We start from the raw sequence: 22,338 nt of genomic DNA on the forward strand, positions 1-22,338 counted from the left end.
ACTGCAACTCATATTCTAGGATAAACCAAATTCTTAATATCCAGGTCTAGTTGGTCCAGAATGCTGTTGCCCGATTTTTTGTTGGGACAAGAAAGTTTGATTCAGTATCTTCAATTACAATCTCTTTACACTGGCTGCCTGTTAGTTTCAGAACTGATTTTAAAATTTTGTTGCTGGTTTTTATATTAACACATGGATACGCTCTCACTTATGTATCAGAAATAAGTGTTATAAACCATCCATCCAGAGGGTTTAGATCTACTGGACAATTGTCTCTCGAACAAGGTGCTTATCTATGAGGGATAGAGTGTTTGCAGATGCTGCACCTCATCTATGGAATTCTTTGCCTAATTACATTAAGGAGTCACTCTCAATTAAACTGTTTAAAACTATATTGAAGATGCATTTCTGTTCTCTAACTTTCCATGACCTTCAATGATACTGATGGTTCCTTCCTCAGTCATTTGTTTTCAATTTACTCCTGGTTTGTACTGTGTTTTATTGTATTTTATTGTATTTATTTTATTTGTTATTATTACATATTTTCTTGTAAAGCACTTTGGCTACAGCATTACTGATGTTATTTTAAATGTGCTCTATAAATAAATTGACGTTGACAACCATAGTTTCTCAACCAGTTTTCCCAAAGTTAAACCAAGACACTCTGAAACACCAATATAACTGTCCACCGAGGCTTTCCACATAATATAAAGCATGTAAAACACCAATTACCTACTCCTTTTCACACTAAGTAGACTCATGCAGTACATAAATAAACATAATAACACAATCCAGTTTTGTCTACATTATACTGCAATACAAACAATGAAAGCACATAATGAATGTATATAAAATTTAGCTAAATAAAATTTTAAGGCACTTTTAAAAGTGGTTACTTACCTATTGAAGAATTGAACAGTGTTTAGGTGGCAATAGGAGGGAAAAGGCAGAGGGATACTTTTCTTGTCCACTTTCTTTATGGACTTACATTTAAAAATAGGGTCAAAATAATATTGAAAAATGAAAAACACAATAGTGAGAGTGCAGAATGCAATTCAATGAATAACTGAGATGTGCATTTTTCATTCTCTCCTTGGACTGGAAGACAATTTCAGCAAGTTGGCGTGTTTTTATGCTTTGAAGTTTTTTGGGTGCAGATTTAGAATGTGGCAATTCTGGTATGCAATTGTGTGATAGTGAATTTTAAACACAATTTTTCAAGAGTCATATCAGTCAATTTTTAGATATATTGCTAAACACAAAATATTTGTGTACAGTTAAATGGTAAAAGTCAGCAAAGCAACTGCTGTATGAGTTTCCATGCTATGCACTACAAAACCCCCCTTAAATACTGGCTAAAACTCTCAAAACTAATTCTAGATGGTGTCGAACACTATTTAAATCTACATGGAAAGGCAATAATCCTTAGGCGAGAGCTCATTTAGCAACATAGGCAACATCATGCCATGAATCAAAACCAGCCCCTCACAAGATACTTTCCAAGGTGAAATGCCATTGTAACAGCAACTAATTGATGTTACCAGTGAGGAATTACTCATGGGTGATGCTTACACAATCTCTTTTTCTTGATCCAACTACTCTGAGAAGGCAGAAGTATGACACAAAATCATGACCTTGGGAATACAAGCCTCTAGTCTTACCTCTGCACTAAAGTACTGTAGATCTCCTTCAGGGAGTGGCTGATATGGTGGCTGAGCATGTGATGAAGCTTTTCCCATGCCACCAGCCCCAGAGGGATCCTGGATGAGCCTCCAATTGTTACTGGTGAGGAATCACTCATAGCTGACGCTCTCATTCAAGCTACCTACTCTGAGACTGCAGAGGTGGGACTGTGAACTCATGATGCTGAGAGTATAAACCACCAGTTCTGTGTCTGCACTTAAAGGAAACTGTTTTCAGCCAAGAGGAGATATAACTATGCTGGCACATTCTCTCAGCTGCTTCTTGGCCACAAAACATAAAAACAGCCCTATGCAAAAAGAGAAACATTTATTCTCCTTGACTGTACTATGCATATTGATGTCCAGATTTGAAATGCTTATTTATATGTAAGTCATTCTGGTCTTCTTTGCACTAAATAAAAGTCATACAGAAATATATAAGAAATAAAATAATAAATTATCAACCCATACATCAGTTTTCTTCTTCTCAATGCAATGCACAGAAGCAGACTACCAGAGTCCTTTCCAGCCACACCGGCTAAAAGCCATTTTGGCTAGCCCTGCATAGTTGTCTGAGTGTCTCATCATACAGCAAAATCACTCATGCATTAATACTTGATTAGACTGGCAAATTTAATATCAGCAATCAACCTAACATACATAACTTAGTGATGTGTGGGACACCTGTAGCTTACAGTGAAAATCCACAGAAGCATAAGGACAATGTGCACTCTTCATACCAACAATACTAATAGCAAATTACAGTATGTAATATGGGACTATTCAGATCAAATATATTAGAACCAGTTCACACCATAATACACATTTCAAAACATAAAGGCTAACTTCGATGCTCACACTAACTTAAACACTAACATAGCTGGCCAATATTTATGCAATGAAAGCTGCATTTTTCATCGTGAAATAAAAACTTTCAATTTGAAGAACGAACTAAAGAGGTACATAGCAACATTTTACAAATATACTATTATGCAAATATGTATTGATTTATTCTTATTTATCATTTTTAGTATTTAATTAATTTATTTATTCATATACTAATTTATTTATAATTTATTATTTTTTACTTGCAATTTTTAATTCTTCAGTATCTTTTAGCTAAATGTTTTGTAAATATGCTATATAAATAAACGTTAAATTCCTTAAAAATTAAGCACTGGAAATTAAGATCAAAACTTATGTAATAAACTAAGACTACAAAATGTCAACAAAAGTTCAGAAACAATGTCTCCATGACCAAACAGTTAACTTTGTGAGCTGGAATGTTAAAGGTCTTAATCAAGAATTAAAGAGAGAGTATTCTCTCATCTAACAGGTCTAAATGCTAAAATAATATTTTTACAGGAGACCCACTTATTAAGCAAGGAACAGTTTTGGTTGCACAAAGATTGCACTGGCCAAATATGCCATTTCAGCTATACAAAGAAAACTAGAGGTGTGGGAATTCTTATACATAGAACAATTTCATTTGTAGTATCAGATGTTGTATCATAATGGGTAATTTATTTAACTGTAAAATGATTTTGATAAATATCTACACACCTAAAACGCATTTGCATCCATTCCTAATGTGAACACTCATAAAATTATAATGGCTGGAGACTTTAATTGTGTTTTAAATCAAGAATTGGATAGCTGTCCTGCCATGGGGTGATGACATCTAACACTGCAAAAACAATTGCACAGTTCGTAATTTATCACAACATATCAGGCCTCTGGAGATTTCTAAACTCAAACTCAACAGCATATGTCTTCTACTTACCAGTACATCATTGTTACTCAAGAATTGATTATTTCTTAATAGATAACAATAGATAACAATTTCTTGCCCACAATTAAATCTTGTAAGTATGATGCTATTGTTATCTCTGACCACGCCCCTTTGATCATGGAGCTCAAATCTTTATGCCCCAAATTCTCATCTCGCAGCTGGAGTCTTAACCCACTTTTATTAGCAGACGAGAACTGTATATATATCCAAGCAAATCGATTTTTTTAAGAGACAAATACATCCTCATAGGTCTCTGCAGGATTACTCAGGGAAATGCTGAAGGCTTTCTTAAGAGGACAGATTATTTCATATCTTTCCCACAAGAATAAATCGGAACCCAAGAAGCCATCACAGGTAATCAGAGAAATTACCAGAAAAGAACATGGCAGGTATCCAAATGAGGCACTTAATAGGAAAAGACAGGCTTTGCATTCAGAACTCAATGTCTTGACAACAAAAGAAACAGCAACTCATTTTTAAATCACAACATCATTTCTATGAATATGGAGATAAGGCTAATAAGATCTTAGTTCAACAAATCCACAAACCAGATGTTAGCAATGCAATAGCAGTAAATACCAATACAGATGGAGACAAAATCACTGACCATAAAAAATATAATGCACACATTTAGAGACATACCCTAATGTGTTTTGGATGCATTACGGATACCACAACTAGATGCTCTCAGTGCAGAAAAATTGAATAAACCTCTGGCACTTTCCGAATTATTAGATGCTATAAACTCATTTCAGACTGGGAAATCAGCTGGCACTGATGGCTATCCTGCCAAATTTTATATAAAAAAACTTTTAATTATTTAACTCCCCTTTTTTAGCAATATTTGCAGAGGCTAGAGACAATAATATTCTACCTCAAACTTTTCGCCAACCATTAATTACGGTCTTTCCTAAGAAAAATAAGGATTTATTACAATGTGCATCACACAGACCAATCTCACTTCTGAATAATGATGTTAAGATACTCTCCAAAGTTCTAGCTAGAAGGATTGAGAAAGTGCTTCCTTCACTAATATCACAGGAATAAACTGTGTTTATTAAAGGTAGACACTTAGCTTCCAATCTTCAACGCCTGTTTAATGCAATATATTCACCCATAATGTCTAACACCCCAGAGGTATTATTATCATTGGATGAAGAAAAAAACATTTGATATGGTTGGACAGGACTGCCTTTTCACTACATTGGAGAAATTTGGGTTTGGCCCGAACATATGTGCATGGATCAAACTACTGTATACCAGTCCATAAGCTTCAGTTTTTATTGACAATATAATTTATGACTACTTGTCATGTCACCTGTCACCACTGCTTTTTGCAATCACCATTGAGCAACTGGCAGTTCACTTTCGAAATGCTTATGAGATAAAGAGAATTATCAGAGAAGGACTTGGACAGAAAATATCACTGTATGCACATGATATGGTACTATATACAGCATATCAGATCCACAAAATATTGCGCCTGTAGTCCTAACAGCACTAGCAGAATTTCAAAAGATTTGTAGACTCAAAATTAATTTGAATAAAAGTGTGCTCTTTCCAGTGAATCCTCTAGCGCACAGTATTAGATTGGACACCTTCCTTTTTATCATTGCAGATCAGCTTAAATACCTAGGGGTAAACATCAAAAGTTATCAACAAAATTTTGCTGTCTTCTTGGAAAAACTTAAGTAAGATTTGCATAGATGGTCTACCCTTCATCTCACTTTAGCTGGAAGAATTAACACCGTCAAGATGAATATCCTTCCTAAGTTTCTTTTTATATTTCAAAGCATTCCAATATACATTAATAAATCATTTTAAAGAAGTTAGAATCAATCATAACCTCTTTAATTTGGAATTCAAAACATCCCCACATTCAAAGGGTGACCCTACAAAGACCTAAGGCAGAAGGTGGCATGGCTCTATCTAACTTTCAATTTAAATACTAGGCAGCAAATATACAAGCTATAAAAACCTGGACATTGACACAAATTGATGAACATACGCAGGCTTGGTCCACAACAGAAATAAAATCCTGCAGTACTTCTTTATATTCTTTAATTTGTACCCCTGTAAATATAAGATATCCCCAATATAGAAACAACCCAATTGTGGTTCACTCAATCAGAATATGGAACCAAATATAGGAAGTACTTCAAGATAGAGATGTTTTTATCTGTGGCACCTCTGCACAATAACCACCTTTTTGCACCCTATCAAACATACTCAGTTTTTAATGTTTGGAAAACATTTGGGATTAAATGACTTAGAGATCTGTACATAGATAACATTTTTACATCCTACGTACAATTACATTCCAAATTTAACGTTCCATCAACACAATTTTTTCACTACCTCTAAATTAGAAACTTTACTAAACAAAATCTGCCCAATTTTCCTCACCTCCCACTTACATCTATTCCGGAAGAAATATTGATCAGTCTTGAGGACAGACAGCATTTCTGTAATATATGAAACATTTTAAAATCCCTCCCTTTCAAAGATCCCAGAGTACAGTGGCAAAAGGATCTCTTACTCAACATTTCAGATAAGGAGTGGAAGGCAGCCATGTACAGAATTCACTATAGCTCTATATAGTGTGGAGACTGGCCTAGACACAGACAGGCGGACACGTTCATGTCACCCACAAACACGTTTATTTACAATATTATTTACAGTTCAGTGCCACACAAACCCCCAAAGTCCCCAATGTCCTGGCCACAATGCCTTACTTCCTTCTTCAGTCCGCCTCCTTGCCTCCTCCAGTAGGTTCAGTCCTCTCCGCTCCCGACTCTCGCCTCGAATGAAGGGAGGCGGCCCCTTTTATCCGCACCCGGATGAGCTCAAGGTGCTCCCCGGCAATCTCCCGCTGACACACCCCAGTGTGGCGGAAGTGCCGGTTGTTCTCCTGGAAGCTCTCCGGGTGTCCCTGCTTCTCTTCCCCAGCACTTCCTGGTGTGGCGGAAGTACTGGGGTCCAGGGTTGACTTTCTTGTAGGGAATGTTAGTGGCTTTTAATAAATTCAAAAAAATAAAAAATAAGCAGTAACTTAGAAAATACCCCACATTCCCAAAATGCATAAACAGATTACAAAATGGGTGGTCAGAAGGACTTTAAGACATACTACAACATAAGTAAAAATTTGAAAAGTGTAAATAATGACATAAAAACCATTAATGGGTCACATTTCCAAGTGTCATTACTATATATATATATGTCCAGAACAAGTAAGAACAAATAATGTTCACTTTAAGGGGGTGCACACATTAGTTTAAACATTTTTCCACCTATTAATATCAATGACCTGTTTACTGTCAGAATAGCTTCAGTCCGTCTGGGAATGGAGACACACAACTCCTGAACTATGCTTAGTTGAAATAATTTGCCATTGTTGAGGAAGAAAAGCTTCCAGTTCATACTGCGTGCTCTGGAACTTCTCATACAGGTTTAATGATGTTCACACCTGGTAATTGGAGAGGGCATGGAAGGTGTTTGAGTTCATTATGGTATTTATAAAACCACTATTAAAACCGACTGTCAGTGTGTGTTATGGTATTATGATACAGAAGGACAGGATGAGGCAATCAGGTCTGTACCATAGGGTGCACCTGGTCCTGTAAAACACCCTCATATTCCTTGGCCATTATACAGCCATACAGAGAAATCATTGGACTTAAATGATTTCCATGAGATGGTTGTTCATACCCTTATGGATCCCCATAATATTTGATGGTTTGCAATAGACACAGTTTGTTAATTGTGTTTTGTTTTATCCCAGATGTAAACCCATCTGGATGGAGTCAAATGGGTGAAAGAGGACTCATTATATCAAAGTACGTTTTCCACTACTAAGGGATCCAGGCTTAGGTCACCTTATACAGGATATGTGTCTTTGGATAAACACAGTTTTTAAATAGCAGCCGTACCATAAACAGCTTTGTAAAGCTCATAATATACAGTTTTGGCTAAGAAATGTCACAGAGCTTTTAGTTAAATTATGTGCTAATTTATGAGGCAGTACCTTTGTGGGATTGTGCAGCTAAAGTGCCTATCAATCCCTTTAAGCAGCATTAATTTGTGACCACTGTTTTCCTTTTCTGATGCTGTCTGTCCATGTCTGGCATATGCTATTATTATTTTTGAGACTGCTCCCTCTGACACAGTTCTTGTGACTGATGAACTTGTAATTCTGACGCAGTCTCTTTGGCCTCATTTGAACTCATGACAGTTTTCTCATGTTGCTTTTAAAAGTCACATGTCAAGGCCCTCGATGTATGTATTATAGCTGACATGTACTGCTACACAATCAAATGAAAAGTACAATAATATTTTGTGAAGCCAATCCATGAAGCTAAGAATTCAATTCACCACCTGACCATAACAGCCGTATAACAAGGGGGACCCTATCTAAAATGGTAAGAAAGTAGCACATTGCCCGAAATAAAAAAGAAGAAGAACCATTTTATTATGCAGTGATTATTTATTCCACCCTGGTATGTTCATTAATTTTTCTTTACTACTAATGACTGACTGACTAATTTTAAAACAGTGCTGTACAGTGACAAATGCTGTTAGCGGATTCATCTCTAAACGCTGAAATATTTTTTTTTTTAACCAATGTATTAAATTGCCACTTCTCTATTTTTACGATGAGACTGAATATTTAATTCATCCATAAACTTATTTTCCTATAAAATACTAAATAATAATAAATAAAAAAAAAAAACAATGAAAAACATACAATATGAAAGCATAAGTACCATATACATGTATGTATAGTACAGACAGTGCAAATGGTTCAAAATGTGACTCAGGTTGTACAATATTACAGTTATAGTTACAATTACCTTACTGTAAACGTGCACAACAAGTACAAACAGTTCTACTGGGAGCACTTGATGGGCTGATTGAGTGCATTTATAGCTCTTGGGATGAAACTGTCTCTGAGCCTCAAGGTCCATCAAGAAAAGGCTCTGAAGCATTTGCACGATGGGAGAAGTTCAAATAGACTGTGGCATGGGTCATTGGAAACCATGCAGATGCTGGTGGCTTTCCTGAGGCAGTGTGGGCTATAAATGTCCTCTAGGGCTGGAAGCTGCACCTCGATAATCCTCTTGAAACAACCCACTGTAGGGCTTTCTGGTCAACTGCTGTGCAGCTGTGATGCCACACACAAATACAATAAACTGGTTAAAATACTCTCAATGGTACACTGAGAGTAATAAAGCTAAAGCAGCTACGGTATTTGGAACAGTTTAGCCATTCTGTGCACCATTATAATGTTACAGAATGATTGCAATCAAATGCATTAAATTTGTAAATGATATGCAATTCATTTTGGTGTATAGTATTTGATAAAGCCCGCTTCATGGATGTGAATCTAAAAAAGACAGGCAAACAACACAGAAACAGTAGCACTACTTTGATGCTGGGTTCTGCCCATTTGCAAAACTGAACAGAAAAGTGCATATGCTTGGTGTGAGGCTGCCATGAAAATGTGCGCAGCTTTACGCCATGTTTAGTTGTTATATATACCAAAGTGAGCATGGAAATGGGCGTAAGCAACATTTTTGTGCATATGCACTATTTATACATGAGGCCCCAAGTTTCCAAGTCTTATATTTGTATTTGTTAATTTCTACTTTGCAATGCTATCTTTCACAATGACAAAAGTATCTGAGCTGGTGTTTTTGTTTGTTTGCAGATTGACTGGCTACTTCAGTAAATATGAGACCTTCATGTTTTAAGATGAAGTCAGTGAAGGGCTAGGCCAGCATACATCTGCACTGTGCAAGAGAAAAAGAAAATAATGTGGCAATGAACTTTAGAGGCAGCATAGAGTAACTAATTTACACACTGGGTATTCATGATTTTTTGGTTACTGTATTTTCCATACATTACTGAAACTTCGCAGTTTTTCCTTTCCATTCCCAAATTAAGGGAAGACATGCCTGCATAGTAACTATCTATCCATCCATCCATTATCCAACCTGCTATATCCTAACCACAGGGTCATGGGGGTCTGCTGGAGCCAATCCCAGCCAACACAGGGCGCAAGGCAAGAAACAAACCCCAGGAAGGAAGGCAGCCCACCGCAGGCATGGTAACTAGTGTAGATTAATCACTCAAAACAAAATTTAAACAAAATTCACTAATACAGTAATTAGATGCCTAATTTGAGCAGAGTAAATGACAATATGTAAAACATCATTTTACAGTACTAATTGTAAAGGCTTACCAATGTTAGTGGCACTAAAACACAGCTCTCACAGAATGCTTTTGTCTAGAATCCCACTGTATGTCCACAGTTACTAAACAGTTCTAAATTCATATTTCAATTTTTCTGCAATTTTTCACACAAATAGCAAAACAAAACTACATTTATATTACTCAAAATCAATGTTCAAGTTCAGTTTATTTGTTATTTCAGCAATATCTAAAAAAAAATAAAACCACAAAAAGTAAATAAAAACAATACAAAGACAGTACTAAATTCACAAAGCCCAACAAATACCTGAGCTAATAACAATGTAAAATAATCAATTAAATACTACAGTCAAAAATAAATGATTATAAAAAACTGGCTTATTATATGCATATTGCAGAGAGTTTAGCTGTTTTATTGCCTGTGGAAAGAAGCTATTGCATATTCTGGCTGTTCTTGATTTTATGGAGCGATATCTCCTACCAGATGGCAAGAGATCGAACTGTCCATGACAGTGGTATAAGGAGTCACTCACAATGCAGAGGGGTTTCTTCTTGCATCTATCCTTAAAAATGTCCTCAGTGGAAGTGAGAAGAGACCCAGATAACCATCTCAGCCATCCTCATATATAAACCACATGGCACACAAAAATAGATTAAAAGCAGATAGTAATATAAATTTACAAAACTGAGCGATTTTAGATTTATGTAATAATAATCCAGAAACAAGAAATCAAACTGAGTTTTTGAAAATTACATTATTTTTACACTAATGGAAAACTAATTCCAGGTAATCTTTATATTTTTTCCACTTTTAAATAAAAAAGTTATTTTACCTATTTTCAAAATTAATGAACTGCTTGTTTTAGAGACCTACAGTAAGAGTTAAATTATAAATTCACAAGTAAAAAAGCAATTGATTCAGGTAATTATGTTAAATTAAATTAAATCCATCTAATACATGTATTATTATCTTCCTTAATCCAATTCAAGCCATATCAAAACATTCTATCATTTGATAAATGCTTTTTTTAAAACTTTACCTAGTATCTAAACATAATGCATACAAATTGTATTATTTTTATTTGGACTGGTCTGTTGGGTCAAGAAGTTTCAATCTGTATACCAGTTAAATAGTAATGTTAAAACTTCTAATGATATGGTGTGGTATATTGTGGCATGAACCTATAAAAATATGAACTCTCTACATTTAAAATTAGGCCCTGTACCAACTTTCTTTATCTTCCCTGTATATATATATATCATCATCCAGGTATGTCAAACAAAACATTACAAATATTAATATATATGATAATGAATGTAATCTATAATCTCAGAAAATATGAAAAAAAAAATTCTTGGCTATAAAATGCTGCATACCAGTGATATGCTACACCCACTAAATAAATGAAACAAATCTACCAGTTTACAATGATTTACTCAGCTACAGTATAAACTTCCCTAACACTCTCAAGAAGAGGGTCACTAACATAGATTCATATCACAAAAAAAGTGTTTGTTTAAAAAAGTAATTATTTTCAAAACTAAATTCTAATTCTTCTTCAGCAAGCTGTTTTAAAAATTGCAACAAACACAAATTGGACAGGCTTTAAAGCCATGTGGTTTGTAACAAATCATTAAGCCCATACCATCAAATGGCCCTTTAGGTAGCAGCAAAAATCTAATTACAAAAATGAAAATTGTGCACTAAAATATTATATTAGAAAAATATACCTTTGGGAGACATTATATAAATGAGTCTAAAATAGGGTCTAAATACATAACTATTTTATGAAGGTGATGGATCTAATCAACTGTAAGCAGAAAATTAGCCCCTAGTTGAATACTATATACAGAACATTAGTTTATTTCATCTTCTTTGAATACACAGGTACAGAAACAAATATTATGATACTGATTCAATTTAGTCTTTTGCAATTAAACAAAAATTGCTTTATCATTAACTAGATATTATTGTATGTTACATGATGATTCCACATTTTGAGGACCTGGTTAGTATTACATGATAGCAACATATGTAATAGGGGCCCAAATCATGTAAAACATGCAAACGAAAGAAGAAATGTAACAAATTGCAATCCTTACCTCTGTTTTGACAACCTCACAACTCACTTCCTCTTTTTCTTCTACATCTGCAAAACATAAAAATAACAAATATAGCAAATATAGCCAGATTCAAACATACACTAAAGATCCAATCATCTTTCTGTAGTTTACTAAATCTAATTTAACTGAACTTTATGTGGTTTTGCTATAAAGTTAAAGAATTGTTCATTTAAATTCAAAAGAGTGAATTCAGTCTATGATAACTTATTCACAGAAATAGAAAGCAGGATGTTTGAAAACAAATTGCAAAAAGACCATTTTTATTAGTACTCCGGTCACAATATGTTCTTTAACTTATTTTAAATATAAGCACACAATAAGCAGCTCCACTGGGATATAGCAACCATCAGTTTTTCCTCTCAAACTCTTCGAAGACTTTCATTAAATGGCAGATTGACCTTGGAACTTAATACTAAGCTGTCTAAAGTTTTTTCCGCATGCTCAGCTGATTTCTCATAACTCAGTTCAGAGATTTTTCTGCTGTGGGGCCCCAAGCAGACATTTCCATTTATACCAAGGGGTTTAGACCATACTTAATTTTGGAAACAGTAACCTTATACCTTGTTTTGTATAGGTTTAGGTTAATTCTCAACACAAGTAAAAATGTTTTTAAAATCTACATAAAAAACAAATACATGGATATGTATAAATGATGAAAAAAATCAAGGAAAAAATAACAAACTAAGTTGGTATAAAATAGTCATTACATACAATAAAATAAAATATATTTGAACAATGAAAGTAAAATCATCTGTAATAACTATAAAAAGACAGAATATCTATACTGACAGTGTATCAGTTCTTCTTTTTTCTAAATGCAGTCTAGTGGATTCTTCTCTAGTAAATTTAATATTTTTTGCCATCTGCTACTCATCCATAACTTCAAACACCTAAATCATAATTTTGTTCCTAAAGAAACTCTACATATATCTATGCTGAGGAAAGACCAGTGGATTAACAAGTCATGCTTTTACCATCTGGTATGTATTGAGTTTTATGTCCTCTCAGTAAAAGAATGCCATGGATAAAAGTTGTCTGGGTGTGTGTGTGTGTGTGTGTGTGTGCGTGTGTGTGTAGATGCTGGCATCCATGGTCATGCACTAAGTAATTAATTTATGTTAAAAAGTTAAAAAGTAGTTGGTTTAATATGACCTCTTTTGTAGAAACAAGATTCTAAAATTAATTTACTTGCTTAAAGCACTTATTAAAAACATTAAACAATCATTCATTCCATTCATTACAAATAAATACATTCATATACATTTTGCACACTTTATTGTGTTGTAGATTTAATTTTAAATGGACAAATTTGCCATTTGTGCCTTCTAATCTACACTTGGTAACCCACAATGACAAAGTGAAAGCATGTTTTCAATGAGGTTTGCAAATTTTATTAAAAAAAACAAAAGATAAAACTTCTAATTTCTATAAGTATTCAGACCCTTTGCTGATGCACTCTAAATTGTTGTCAGGTACATCCTGTTTGCTTTAATTATCCTTGAAATGTGTCGAGAATTTCACCGGAATTCACCTGTGGCAGACTGAATTAACCTAACAATGTTAAGAAAGGCACAGACCTGTACACATAAAGTCCCACAATTCACACAGCATATCAGGACACAATACAAGTCATGAAGTCCATGGAACTCTTTAGACCTCCACGATAAAAGTATGGTGAGGCACGGATCAGGGAAACAATATAAAACCATTTACGAAGCTTTTAGTATTCCCAGGAGCACAGTGGCCTCAATAATTGTGAAATGGAAGAAAACTGGAACCATCAGAGCTCTTCTTAGAATTGGTTATCTGGCCAAACTGAGTAACCAAGCAGAAAAGGGTCTTGGTAAGGGAGGTTAAAAGAACAGAATGGTCACTCTAACAGACTTTCATAAGTCCTCTGCTGAAATGAAAAAACCTGTTGGAAGGACAACCATTTAAGCAGCACTTTGTCCAAATGTTTGTACTTACTACAGTGGCTAGATGTGGAGCCACTCTTAAGCAAAAGGTATACAGTATATACTGCATATACCTATATATATATAACAGCCTGCTTGGAGTTTGAGATCATGAAGAAAAAGATTCTCTGGTCTAATGAGACAAAAATTCAACTGTTTGAGCAGATATCCAAGTCATATCTCTGACAAAGAACAGACACTACTCATCACCTGCTTTATACCATCCCTATGGTAAAGCATGGTGGTGCTAGCAATGTACTTTGTGGGTGAATCCCAGCGGCAAAAATAGAGAAACTGGTTAGTGGTGAGAGAAGGATAAATGCAGGCAAATACAGAGAAGTTCTTGAAGAAAATCTCCACAGTGCATGTGACCTTGGATTGGGGCAAGTGTTCATCTTTCAGTAGAACAATGACCCAAAGCATACATCCAAGACAACACTGGAGTACCTTCAGAGGCCTTGACTATACTTGAGTAGCCCAAACAAAGCCTACATTTAAACCCCATAGAAATACTATGGAGAGGCCTCAAGATGGCAATTTACGGATGTGTCCAATTCAGTCTAATAATGCTTGAGGGGATCTGGCAAGAAGAAAATGATAAACTGCCCAAACCCATGTGTGCAAAGCATGAATGAAGAGATTTACCAAAGAAGACTGTAAGCTGCCAATTGCTGCTTCAAGTGTTTAAACAAAGTAATGGATTAAAAGGTGTGAATACTTGCATGAATTAAGAGTTTTCAGTTTTTGAGTTTTAATAATGCTGTCATTTTGTCATTATGGGTGATTGAATATAGCTATATGGACAAAACTGTAAATGTATCTATCCATAAAATTTGCAGAAACTGAAAGAGTCTGAAAACTTACTGAGATCACTGTATATATACTGTTCTTTTCTAATTTACTTTGTTCAAACATTCTTTGGTGTGAGAAAACAAGAAATATAAAGGTTGTAACTTTAATAGTCAGCTTCAAACTGTCCATTCATTTATCCATTTTAAATGAAATCGACAACACAATAACATGTGCAGAAACTGAAAGAGTCTGAAAACTTTCAGTTCATTGTATATAGTCTTAATTTCTTTTCTAATTGAGTTTGATCAAACTTTGCATTCTTTGGTTTGAGAAAGCAAGAAATATAAAGGTTGTAAGTTTAACAGTCAGCTTAAAACTGTCCATTCATGCTGCATACTTACAGTGGACAACTGTCCTATTCAGAGATGCCTCTTGCATAGGTGATGGTTCGTAATACATTTAATTTTTTTTATGTCTAATCTTTTAATGAATTTGTATGCTGACATTTTACTGATACTGTATATTTAGATAGTTACTACTATAAAAATATAAAAATTCTCAAAATCCAATTAATGCAAATTAGGGTCATGGGTAACACAGAAATATTCCCCTGTATATTTTATTCAGTATTGAGTACATCAGTTGCAGAAATAAAATACATATATTTTTAATTTATTTAGCATTTGATTTCTATAAGCTCATACAAAAAATAAATAAAATGTTTTAATAAGTTTAATTTTATTTTCAGCCTTATAGATCAACTGTAATGACTTGCACTATGGTTAAGGGGTTCTTAGGAATGCAGTTGTGAACAGAGTGGTAATGATTCTTGAAAGAAAAAAAAAAAACTTGATTCTTGAAAAATACACCTCTTGGCTGACACAGGGCAGCATATGGTCCTTGGACATATAAAATTGGACCATGTTGCCTAAAAGATAAGATCAGTTGGAGGTAATGGTTATTTGCTGATACATAGTCTCAAAGATGAAGGAAATGGGGCATGTTGCCCTTTTTTTAGACTGGTGGCATGGAGACTGCCAAAAGATTTTGCCCTTTTAAAGCTGTGAAAGGTGGAGGAGGTTCAGTGGCCATGAAGTAGAATGAGGATAAGCGAGTTAAAGAGAGTGAAATAAAGAGAAAACAGAAAGATATGTATGGGGGTGCTTATTTTATATTGCTTGAAAAGCGAATGAGCCATCCCACCTGACAAACAGGGCTTCAAGACCTATGCACTTAATCACTTCAAAGTTACAGTCTTTGATATTTTCCTTTAGATTATTTGCTGGTTTGTTTTAACTCTTTGTTCATTGTTCAGAATAATATATACTGCTCAAAAAATTAAGGGAATACTTAAATCATATATTGGATTTCAGTGAACGAAATATTCAAGTGGAAAATCTTTACTAAGTACAGTAATACCATAAAATCCGTTGAGAACAAAATAGTGTAACAACGGATAATGGAAAACAAATTACCAACTCATTGAAGGACGGATTTAACATCACAGCAAAAATCAAAGTCAATAATTCATAACTCATAATGTGACTCAGTAGTTTGTATAGTCCTCACATGCCTGTATGCACTCCTGACAAAGTTTGGGCATGCTCCTGATGAGACGGCAAATAGTGTCCTGGAGGATCTCCTCCCAGATCTGGATCAGGACATCATTGAGCTCATGGACAGTCTGCGCCGCTACTTCATGGTGTTGGATGCCCTAATACATAACATCTCAGTGGTTCTCAATTGGGTTCAGGTCTGAGGAACGTGTGGGCAAGTCAATGGAATCAATGTCTTCTTCATCCAAGAACCACCTACACATTCTGGCCACATGAAGCTGAGCATTGTTATGCACCATGAGGAACCCAAGGCCCACTGCACAAGGTCTGACAATGGGTCTGAGGATTTCATTCCAGTACCTAACAGGAGTCAGGGTACCATTGCCTAGCACTTGGAGGTTTGCGTGACTTTTCAAGGGTATGCCTCTCCAGACCATCACTGACCCACTGCCAAACTGAACATGCTAGATGATGTTGTTGACTGCATAATGTTCAACACGGAGCCTCCAGACTCTTATGTGGGTCACATATGCTCAGGGTGAACCTGATCTCATCTGTGAAGAGAAGGGGTCTCCAATGGCAGAGCTGAAAATTGTGGTGCATGGTGATGGGCTGTGAGCACAGGTCCCACTGAGGATGTCGGTCCCTCATGCCACCCTCATTAAGTCTGTTTCTGACAGTTTGGTCAAAAACGTCCACACCAGTAGCCAGCTGGAGGTTATTTTGTAGAACTCTGGCAGTGCTCCTCATGTTCTTACTTGTACAAAGAAGCAGATACCAGTCCTGCTGCCGGGTCGATGCCCTTTTACAGCCCTATCCAGCTCTCCCTGTGTAACGGCCTGTCTCCTGGTATCTCTTCATGCTTGTACTGGAAACACAGCAAACCTTCTTGTGATGGCACATATGGATGTGTCATCCTGGAAGAGCTGAACCACCTGTGCAACCTGAATCAGCTACAGGTTCCACCTTATGCTATCAGCTGTGACAAGGACACTAGTAAACTGCAAAACTAGATAAGAATCAGGAAGGATAAGAAGAAAGCAAAAGACATCACCAGCAAAACCATTCTCTTTTTTGTGGTTGTCTTGCTGTTGCCTCTCCAGTGCACCTGTTGTCACTTTCATTTGCACCTAAGTAGGTGAAGGTGATTCTCAATTGCTTAGGCATCCTGACTGGACAGATTGATATCCCTGAAGCTTAATTGACTTATACTACTTAGCATTTTGTAAAACATATATAGGAACATTACAGAATTAACCAGATGTTATTAAGTTAATACAAATATCCTTCCTATGATCCTTTGTAGTGGCAAATTATTTAATTAAACTAGAGAAGTTCAAACAATTTGAAGATTTGGAAAGAATACATAGGGAATAATGAAACTAAGTTGTTCCTGAGCCATCTTAGAATGTAAAGCACTTTTAATTCAGTTTAAATTTAAATAAGCCTTTTTGATATTTTATTGCTTTATTTTGGAACTAAGAGTAACAGTTATACAAGATTGTAAACTGTTTTGGTTTCTTTTGTTCATTATTTATCATAAACATGTCAAATATTAATTCCATACTAATTAGATATGGAAGTAAGAATTTCACTGTACTGTGTATACATAACTTTATTTCTACTACCGCTGTAATATGTCAACTAAATGTGGTTGGCACGTGGGTTCTGCAAGGCTACAACTTTTTCCAAACAATGGGGATTCAGGTGACACAACTTCAATGAGTCAGTTAATATCTAAATTTTAAATACATTTTTTATTCTTATTGAAACATAACACTTGTCTATGAAGACAACCACATATAATAGAAAACCATTTAAAGATACTACCTGCCCCTTCAATCTTTTGGCCTGGTGCCTGGATGACACTGGCACCATGGTAAAGCTGGCACACTATATTTATTGCTAAGCAGCTATTTGAAGGTAGTTTGAAATTGGCTTGTTTTTTTTCTTTAAGAACTGAAGATGGCCAGGATTATGTTGAAGCATTAATGAAGTTTCAGTAAAACCAAAATGATACTGCAATGTCTCAAAATAATAAAACATACTATATTTTACAAAATATAACACATCACTCAGTCTGTCATATGCTTTTAGTTAAATAGCATCTACTGTAATATGTCATGACAGCATCAATCATGTTTTTAAAAACTTCTTGAATGAGAATAGTTCTTCGAACTGGGAATGTTTCAACATTTGTGTCTTGAATTTAAACTTAAATGTATTGTATGTCTTCTGATTTTGTATCAGTTTACTTCAGCAGTCAAACACATAGACATTCAACATGAAAATAATTTTAGAATTCACTTCTAAAGCTGAAATGAAAACAGGCAAGCTTGCTATATTTTTAGCTGAACTGGTTTTGCAAAAATGTATTTAGAGATGAGATTATATTTAGTGCTTTTCCTGTCTGACTGACAATTGTGGTCAACAGAGCAACAAATTATTAAATATCCCTTTCTCTTAATTATAGGAAGTGTCTAGGGAAATGAAAGCACAAAATATTTGCATAAAAATATGTCCATATTTAAAACTTTTGAACCTATTCCTCCTTTGACAAACAATATACTGTAAGTTCATTTCTTTCATTTATATGAAGAAAACTGTATTTACAGGACATAAAAAATCCAGCAGTGAAGGCACTCTAAACAGAAACTTAGACGGAACTTAAAGGAATATTCAACCCAAAATGTTTTTTATTTTTTATATGTTAACTACCCCATGTAGTTTATAGTGTTGGCTGAGCCCTAGCATACATGTGGATATTACTTTGACACATACCATCTACAAAAAAGATTGTTGCAGACCACATACACCACTTCATGGCAACAATATTCCCTAATGGCAGTGGTCTCTTTTAACAAGAATAATGCTCACTGCATTGCTAAAAAAATTGCTTAGGAATTGTTTGAGGAATGTGACAAAGTGTTCAAGATGTTTACTTGGCCCCAAAATTCCCAAAATCTTAATCTGATCGAGCATCTGTGGGATGTGCTGGAATATCAAGTCAGATCCATGAAGGCACTACTTCGCAACTTACAGGACTTGGTGTCAGATGCCACATGACACCTTCAGAGGTCTTGTGGATTTTGTTCCTTGACAGGTCAGAGCTTTATTGGCAACACAAGGGGGACCTACACAATATTTTTGTTTTTCCTGGGTAAAGCAGAAATTGTTGCCTGGTGTAGTACTGCATGCAGAAATTCTTTACTCTGGCTTTTATAAACATGGATGAGATTAATGAGCCTAAATTAAGTGAGTTTTTGTAGATTAAATTAGAAATGTATGGAAAGTTAGAATATGAAAAAGTGATAAAGCTTATGTAATCCAAATATTTTAGCACTGTTCTTGCACCAACACTTGTAAAGCTCAAAGAATATCTATATATATAATTCACTAAGGCAAGACATCCATGAAAAGCACGCCGGAAGGGGCGTGGATTCACTAAGCCGCCGACATGTAAGACACCTATGGCACATGGAGGAAGGAGCCACGCTGGAGGTGAATCGCCATATGCAGCATGTAAAACGGTTTGCGAGGGGTATCCCATGGGATCCTGAAAACAATCCTTTACAACTGAGGTTAAAACACAATAAAGTAAGCAGTCTTTAAAAACCGAGTTTTCAGTAACGACGCATGACCGCGTGCACCATAGCAAACTGTTTTACACGCTGCAGACAGCAATTCGCATCCGTGACAAACATGCGTCTTCTTAGATGCTCCTGCAGGAACATGGAAAGTCTACGTCAGTCAAAGGTGCATCTGGACTGTGCAAAGACGACAACGACTCAAGTGACGAGTTGGAGGTGGTTACATGAGCGATGGCGGTCCGCCAGTTTTGTCACGGACGATTCTGTTGGTTCATTCCATGCATTGTTACAATGTTGCTTTTCTTGCTGATTTATTACATTACCGATTTTTCAAATATTAATTTTCTCCCTGTGCTTAAAAATCATTAGAAAAACGGCCTGATTATGCGCCATATGGTACGCCGCAAGTTGGCTAGTTTTTGATAATTCTTTTACAATAGCCCCTACGACAAATTAAGTTTGTTCTATCTATCTATAAGAACCATTACATTTTACAATGCATATGTGTTTTTTTATCTTTACCCAGGTTTATTCAAAAACATTGTGTATGTAACACAAACCACAATATTCTCAAAATACACTATCCAAATCCAAGTGTTGGGGGACCAGCACCTGTTTCAATGCACACTAGACATAAGTCAGGAAACCAACATTGTCAGGGTGTCATTTCATCATAGGAGCTGGCTTACAAGCCCACACTCACAAAGACCTATTTAGAATTGCCAAATAATCTAACATGCATGCCTTTTGCATTAAGAAGGAAAAGCTATTAAGGCATAGGGAGAACAAACAAACCATACACTACCAGTAACCATAGGTTTTAAACCAAGGATGCTGTATCTTTGACACAGAAGTCCTACCACTGAGCCACTGTCCCAGTTAAATCAACCTAAAATTTAATACAAACCGATAGATTACAAAATGCATGTTTATGCAACCCATATGCATTAGGTTTTCATTTTACAAGTCCATAAAATAGTGCTTAGTGGGTATTGTTCCATTGAAACATTGTGGTATAGGTTGAATAAAGAATGTCTTGAAAGGGGTAAAGAGCAATGAGAACCACATTACATGCTTTTTACAAATATTTGACAATGAATGTGTTTTCTTTCTTTTTTATTATTGTTTTTCATCACATCACATGCGATTTAAATAATTTCAATCAAAAGGAGCTTGAGCTTCTGTTTTTCACTCTCACAACAAGGTACTGGCTACAACTTGATTGTACTTTTTCTTTTTAAACTCTGTGAAATTATATGGCTAAAAGTAATAAATAAACATCTGCACTAAAAATTTTATTTACATTAGTAGATGGGATGACAGTCTGCAGGAGAACAGACTACAGAACAGAGTACTAATGCATGCACACACCCATTTGCCTATTTTTTGAACTATAATCAAATTAATTAATTTATTCATTTATTTTAACTGAACCATAAATAAATTAATACATGGATCAATTTATCAATTAATTTATTAATTTTCTATACCATTATAGCGCCAGAGCTTATCATGGCCGAACCCTAGAACAAACTAAGAACTAAACCTTTGAAAAACTGAACAAATTCAACTCTGACAAAAAGAATAGTATAATTTATATACAATGTCATGCTCCCTACTGATTTAAGTCAAGAACATGTTGAAGAGTTAAATTTGATTTTAGGTATTCTACTTATAGCCCATTAATTACTAGGCAGTGTTTCTTTTATCAAGTGTTAATGAAAAACTTACAAAAAATTATCATACATAATTAACAGTATATATTTTAGATTATTACACTAAAAATAAATACAGTACTGAAACTAATTGTAAAAGAAAGTTTCATATCTCACTCTCTCTCTCGCTATATATATCCAATATCTGTCCACTTTTCACAAGAAAACTACTTAACGTACTTAGAATGGGTTTTTTTCTATAATTTGCTTAAACATTCCAGTTGATTTTTGTGACACTCTCATTGCGCTAAGTACCGTACTTCACTTGCAGTTCCAATTTATTTGCACAAATTGTAGAGAGTCACTGTGGGCGGAGGGGAGGGGGCATGGTCATCCTCCCACAAGCACCAGCCTCCGTCCGAGTCAGTCTCGCCACGTGTTGGAGTGTACCTTGCCTCCGATTAGCTAGCGATACCTGTTTGTTCAACAGACATTATCATCTACAGATTGTTAAGGAGTAACATTTGATGTGTTTGAGAGAGAGATCAGAGTCACATATGTTTTAGAGGGTAGCGGCTGATTGCCACAGATAGTTTAGTTGAAAATGATCAGATACAGTGCTAACATTTGACGTTTGGGCATATCTACATTCCGCTTAACCAGAATTATTTTTTTTATTATTAATTTTTAAAGTAATTTTACAATCCCTCCCTTTCAAAGATCCAAGAGGACACTGGGAAAAAGATCTTTCAATTAATATATCAGAAAAGGAGTGGAAAGTAGCAATGCAGAGAATTCACTCGAGCTCCATATGCGCAAAGCATACAATTATACAACTTAAAATTATATATCGAGCACATCTGTCTTGACTAAAACTCTCCAAAATGTTTCCAGGGCATGATCCAACCTGCGAACGTTGCAACCAAGTCCCAGCCTCACTAGGTCACATGTTCTGGTCCTGCACCAAATTAACATTATTCTG

The 22,338-nt window shown here is 35.3% G+C and overlaps 1 protein-coding gene across 8 annotated transcripts in view; it reads right to left on the minus strand.

Moving 5' to 3' along the window:
- The window catches only part of dnmt3ab (DNA (cytosine-5-)-methyltransferase 3 alpha b), a 592,789-nt gene that overhangs the window by 193,990 nt on the left and 376,461 nt on the right, over nucleotides 1-22,338 (minus strand). For 7 of the 8 annotated variants that reach the window (XM_039748778.1, XM_039748775.1, XM_039748773.1 and 4 more), the window contains one exon: nucleotides 11,788-11,834. In XM_039748778.1, coding sequence (XP_039604712.1) covers nucleotides 11,788-11,834 — 47 coding nt within the window. Of the gene's footprint in view, nucleotides 1-11,787; nucleotides 11,835-12,121; nucleotides 12,163-22,338 lie in introns of those variants that run through there. The other variant, XM_039748780.1, reaches the window with a different exon arrangement.

The sequence above is a fragment of the Polypterus senegalus genome, chromosome 3 (assembly GCF_016835505.1).
Source record: "Polypterus senegalus isolate Bchr_013 chromosome 3, ASM1683550v1, whole genome shotgun sequence".
NCBI classification, from domain to species: domain Eukaryota; kingdom Metazoa; phylum Chordata; class Cladistia; order Polypteriformes; family Polypteridae; genus Polypterus; species Polypterus senegalus.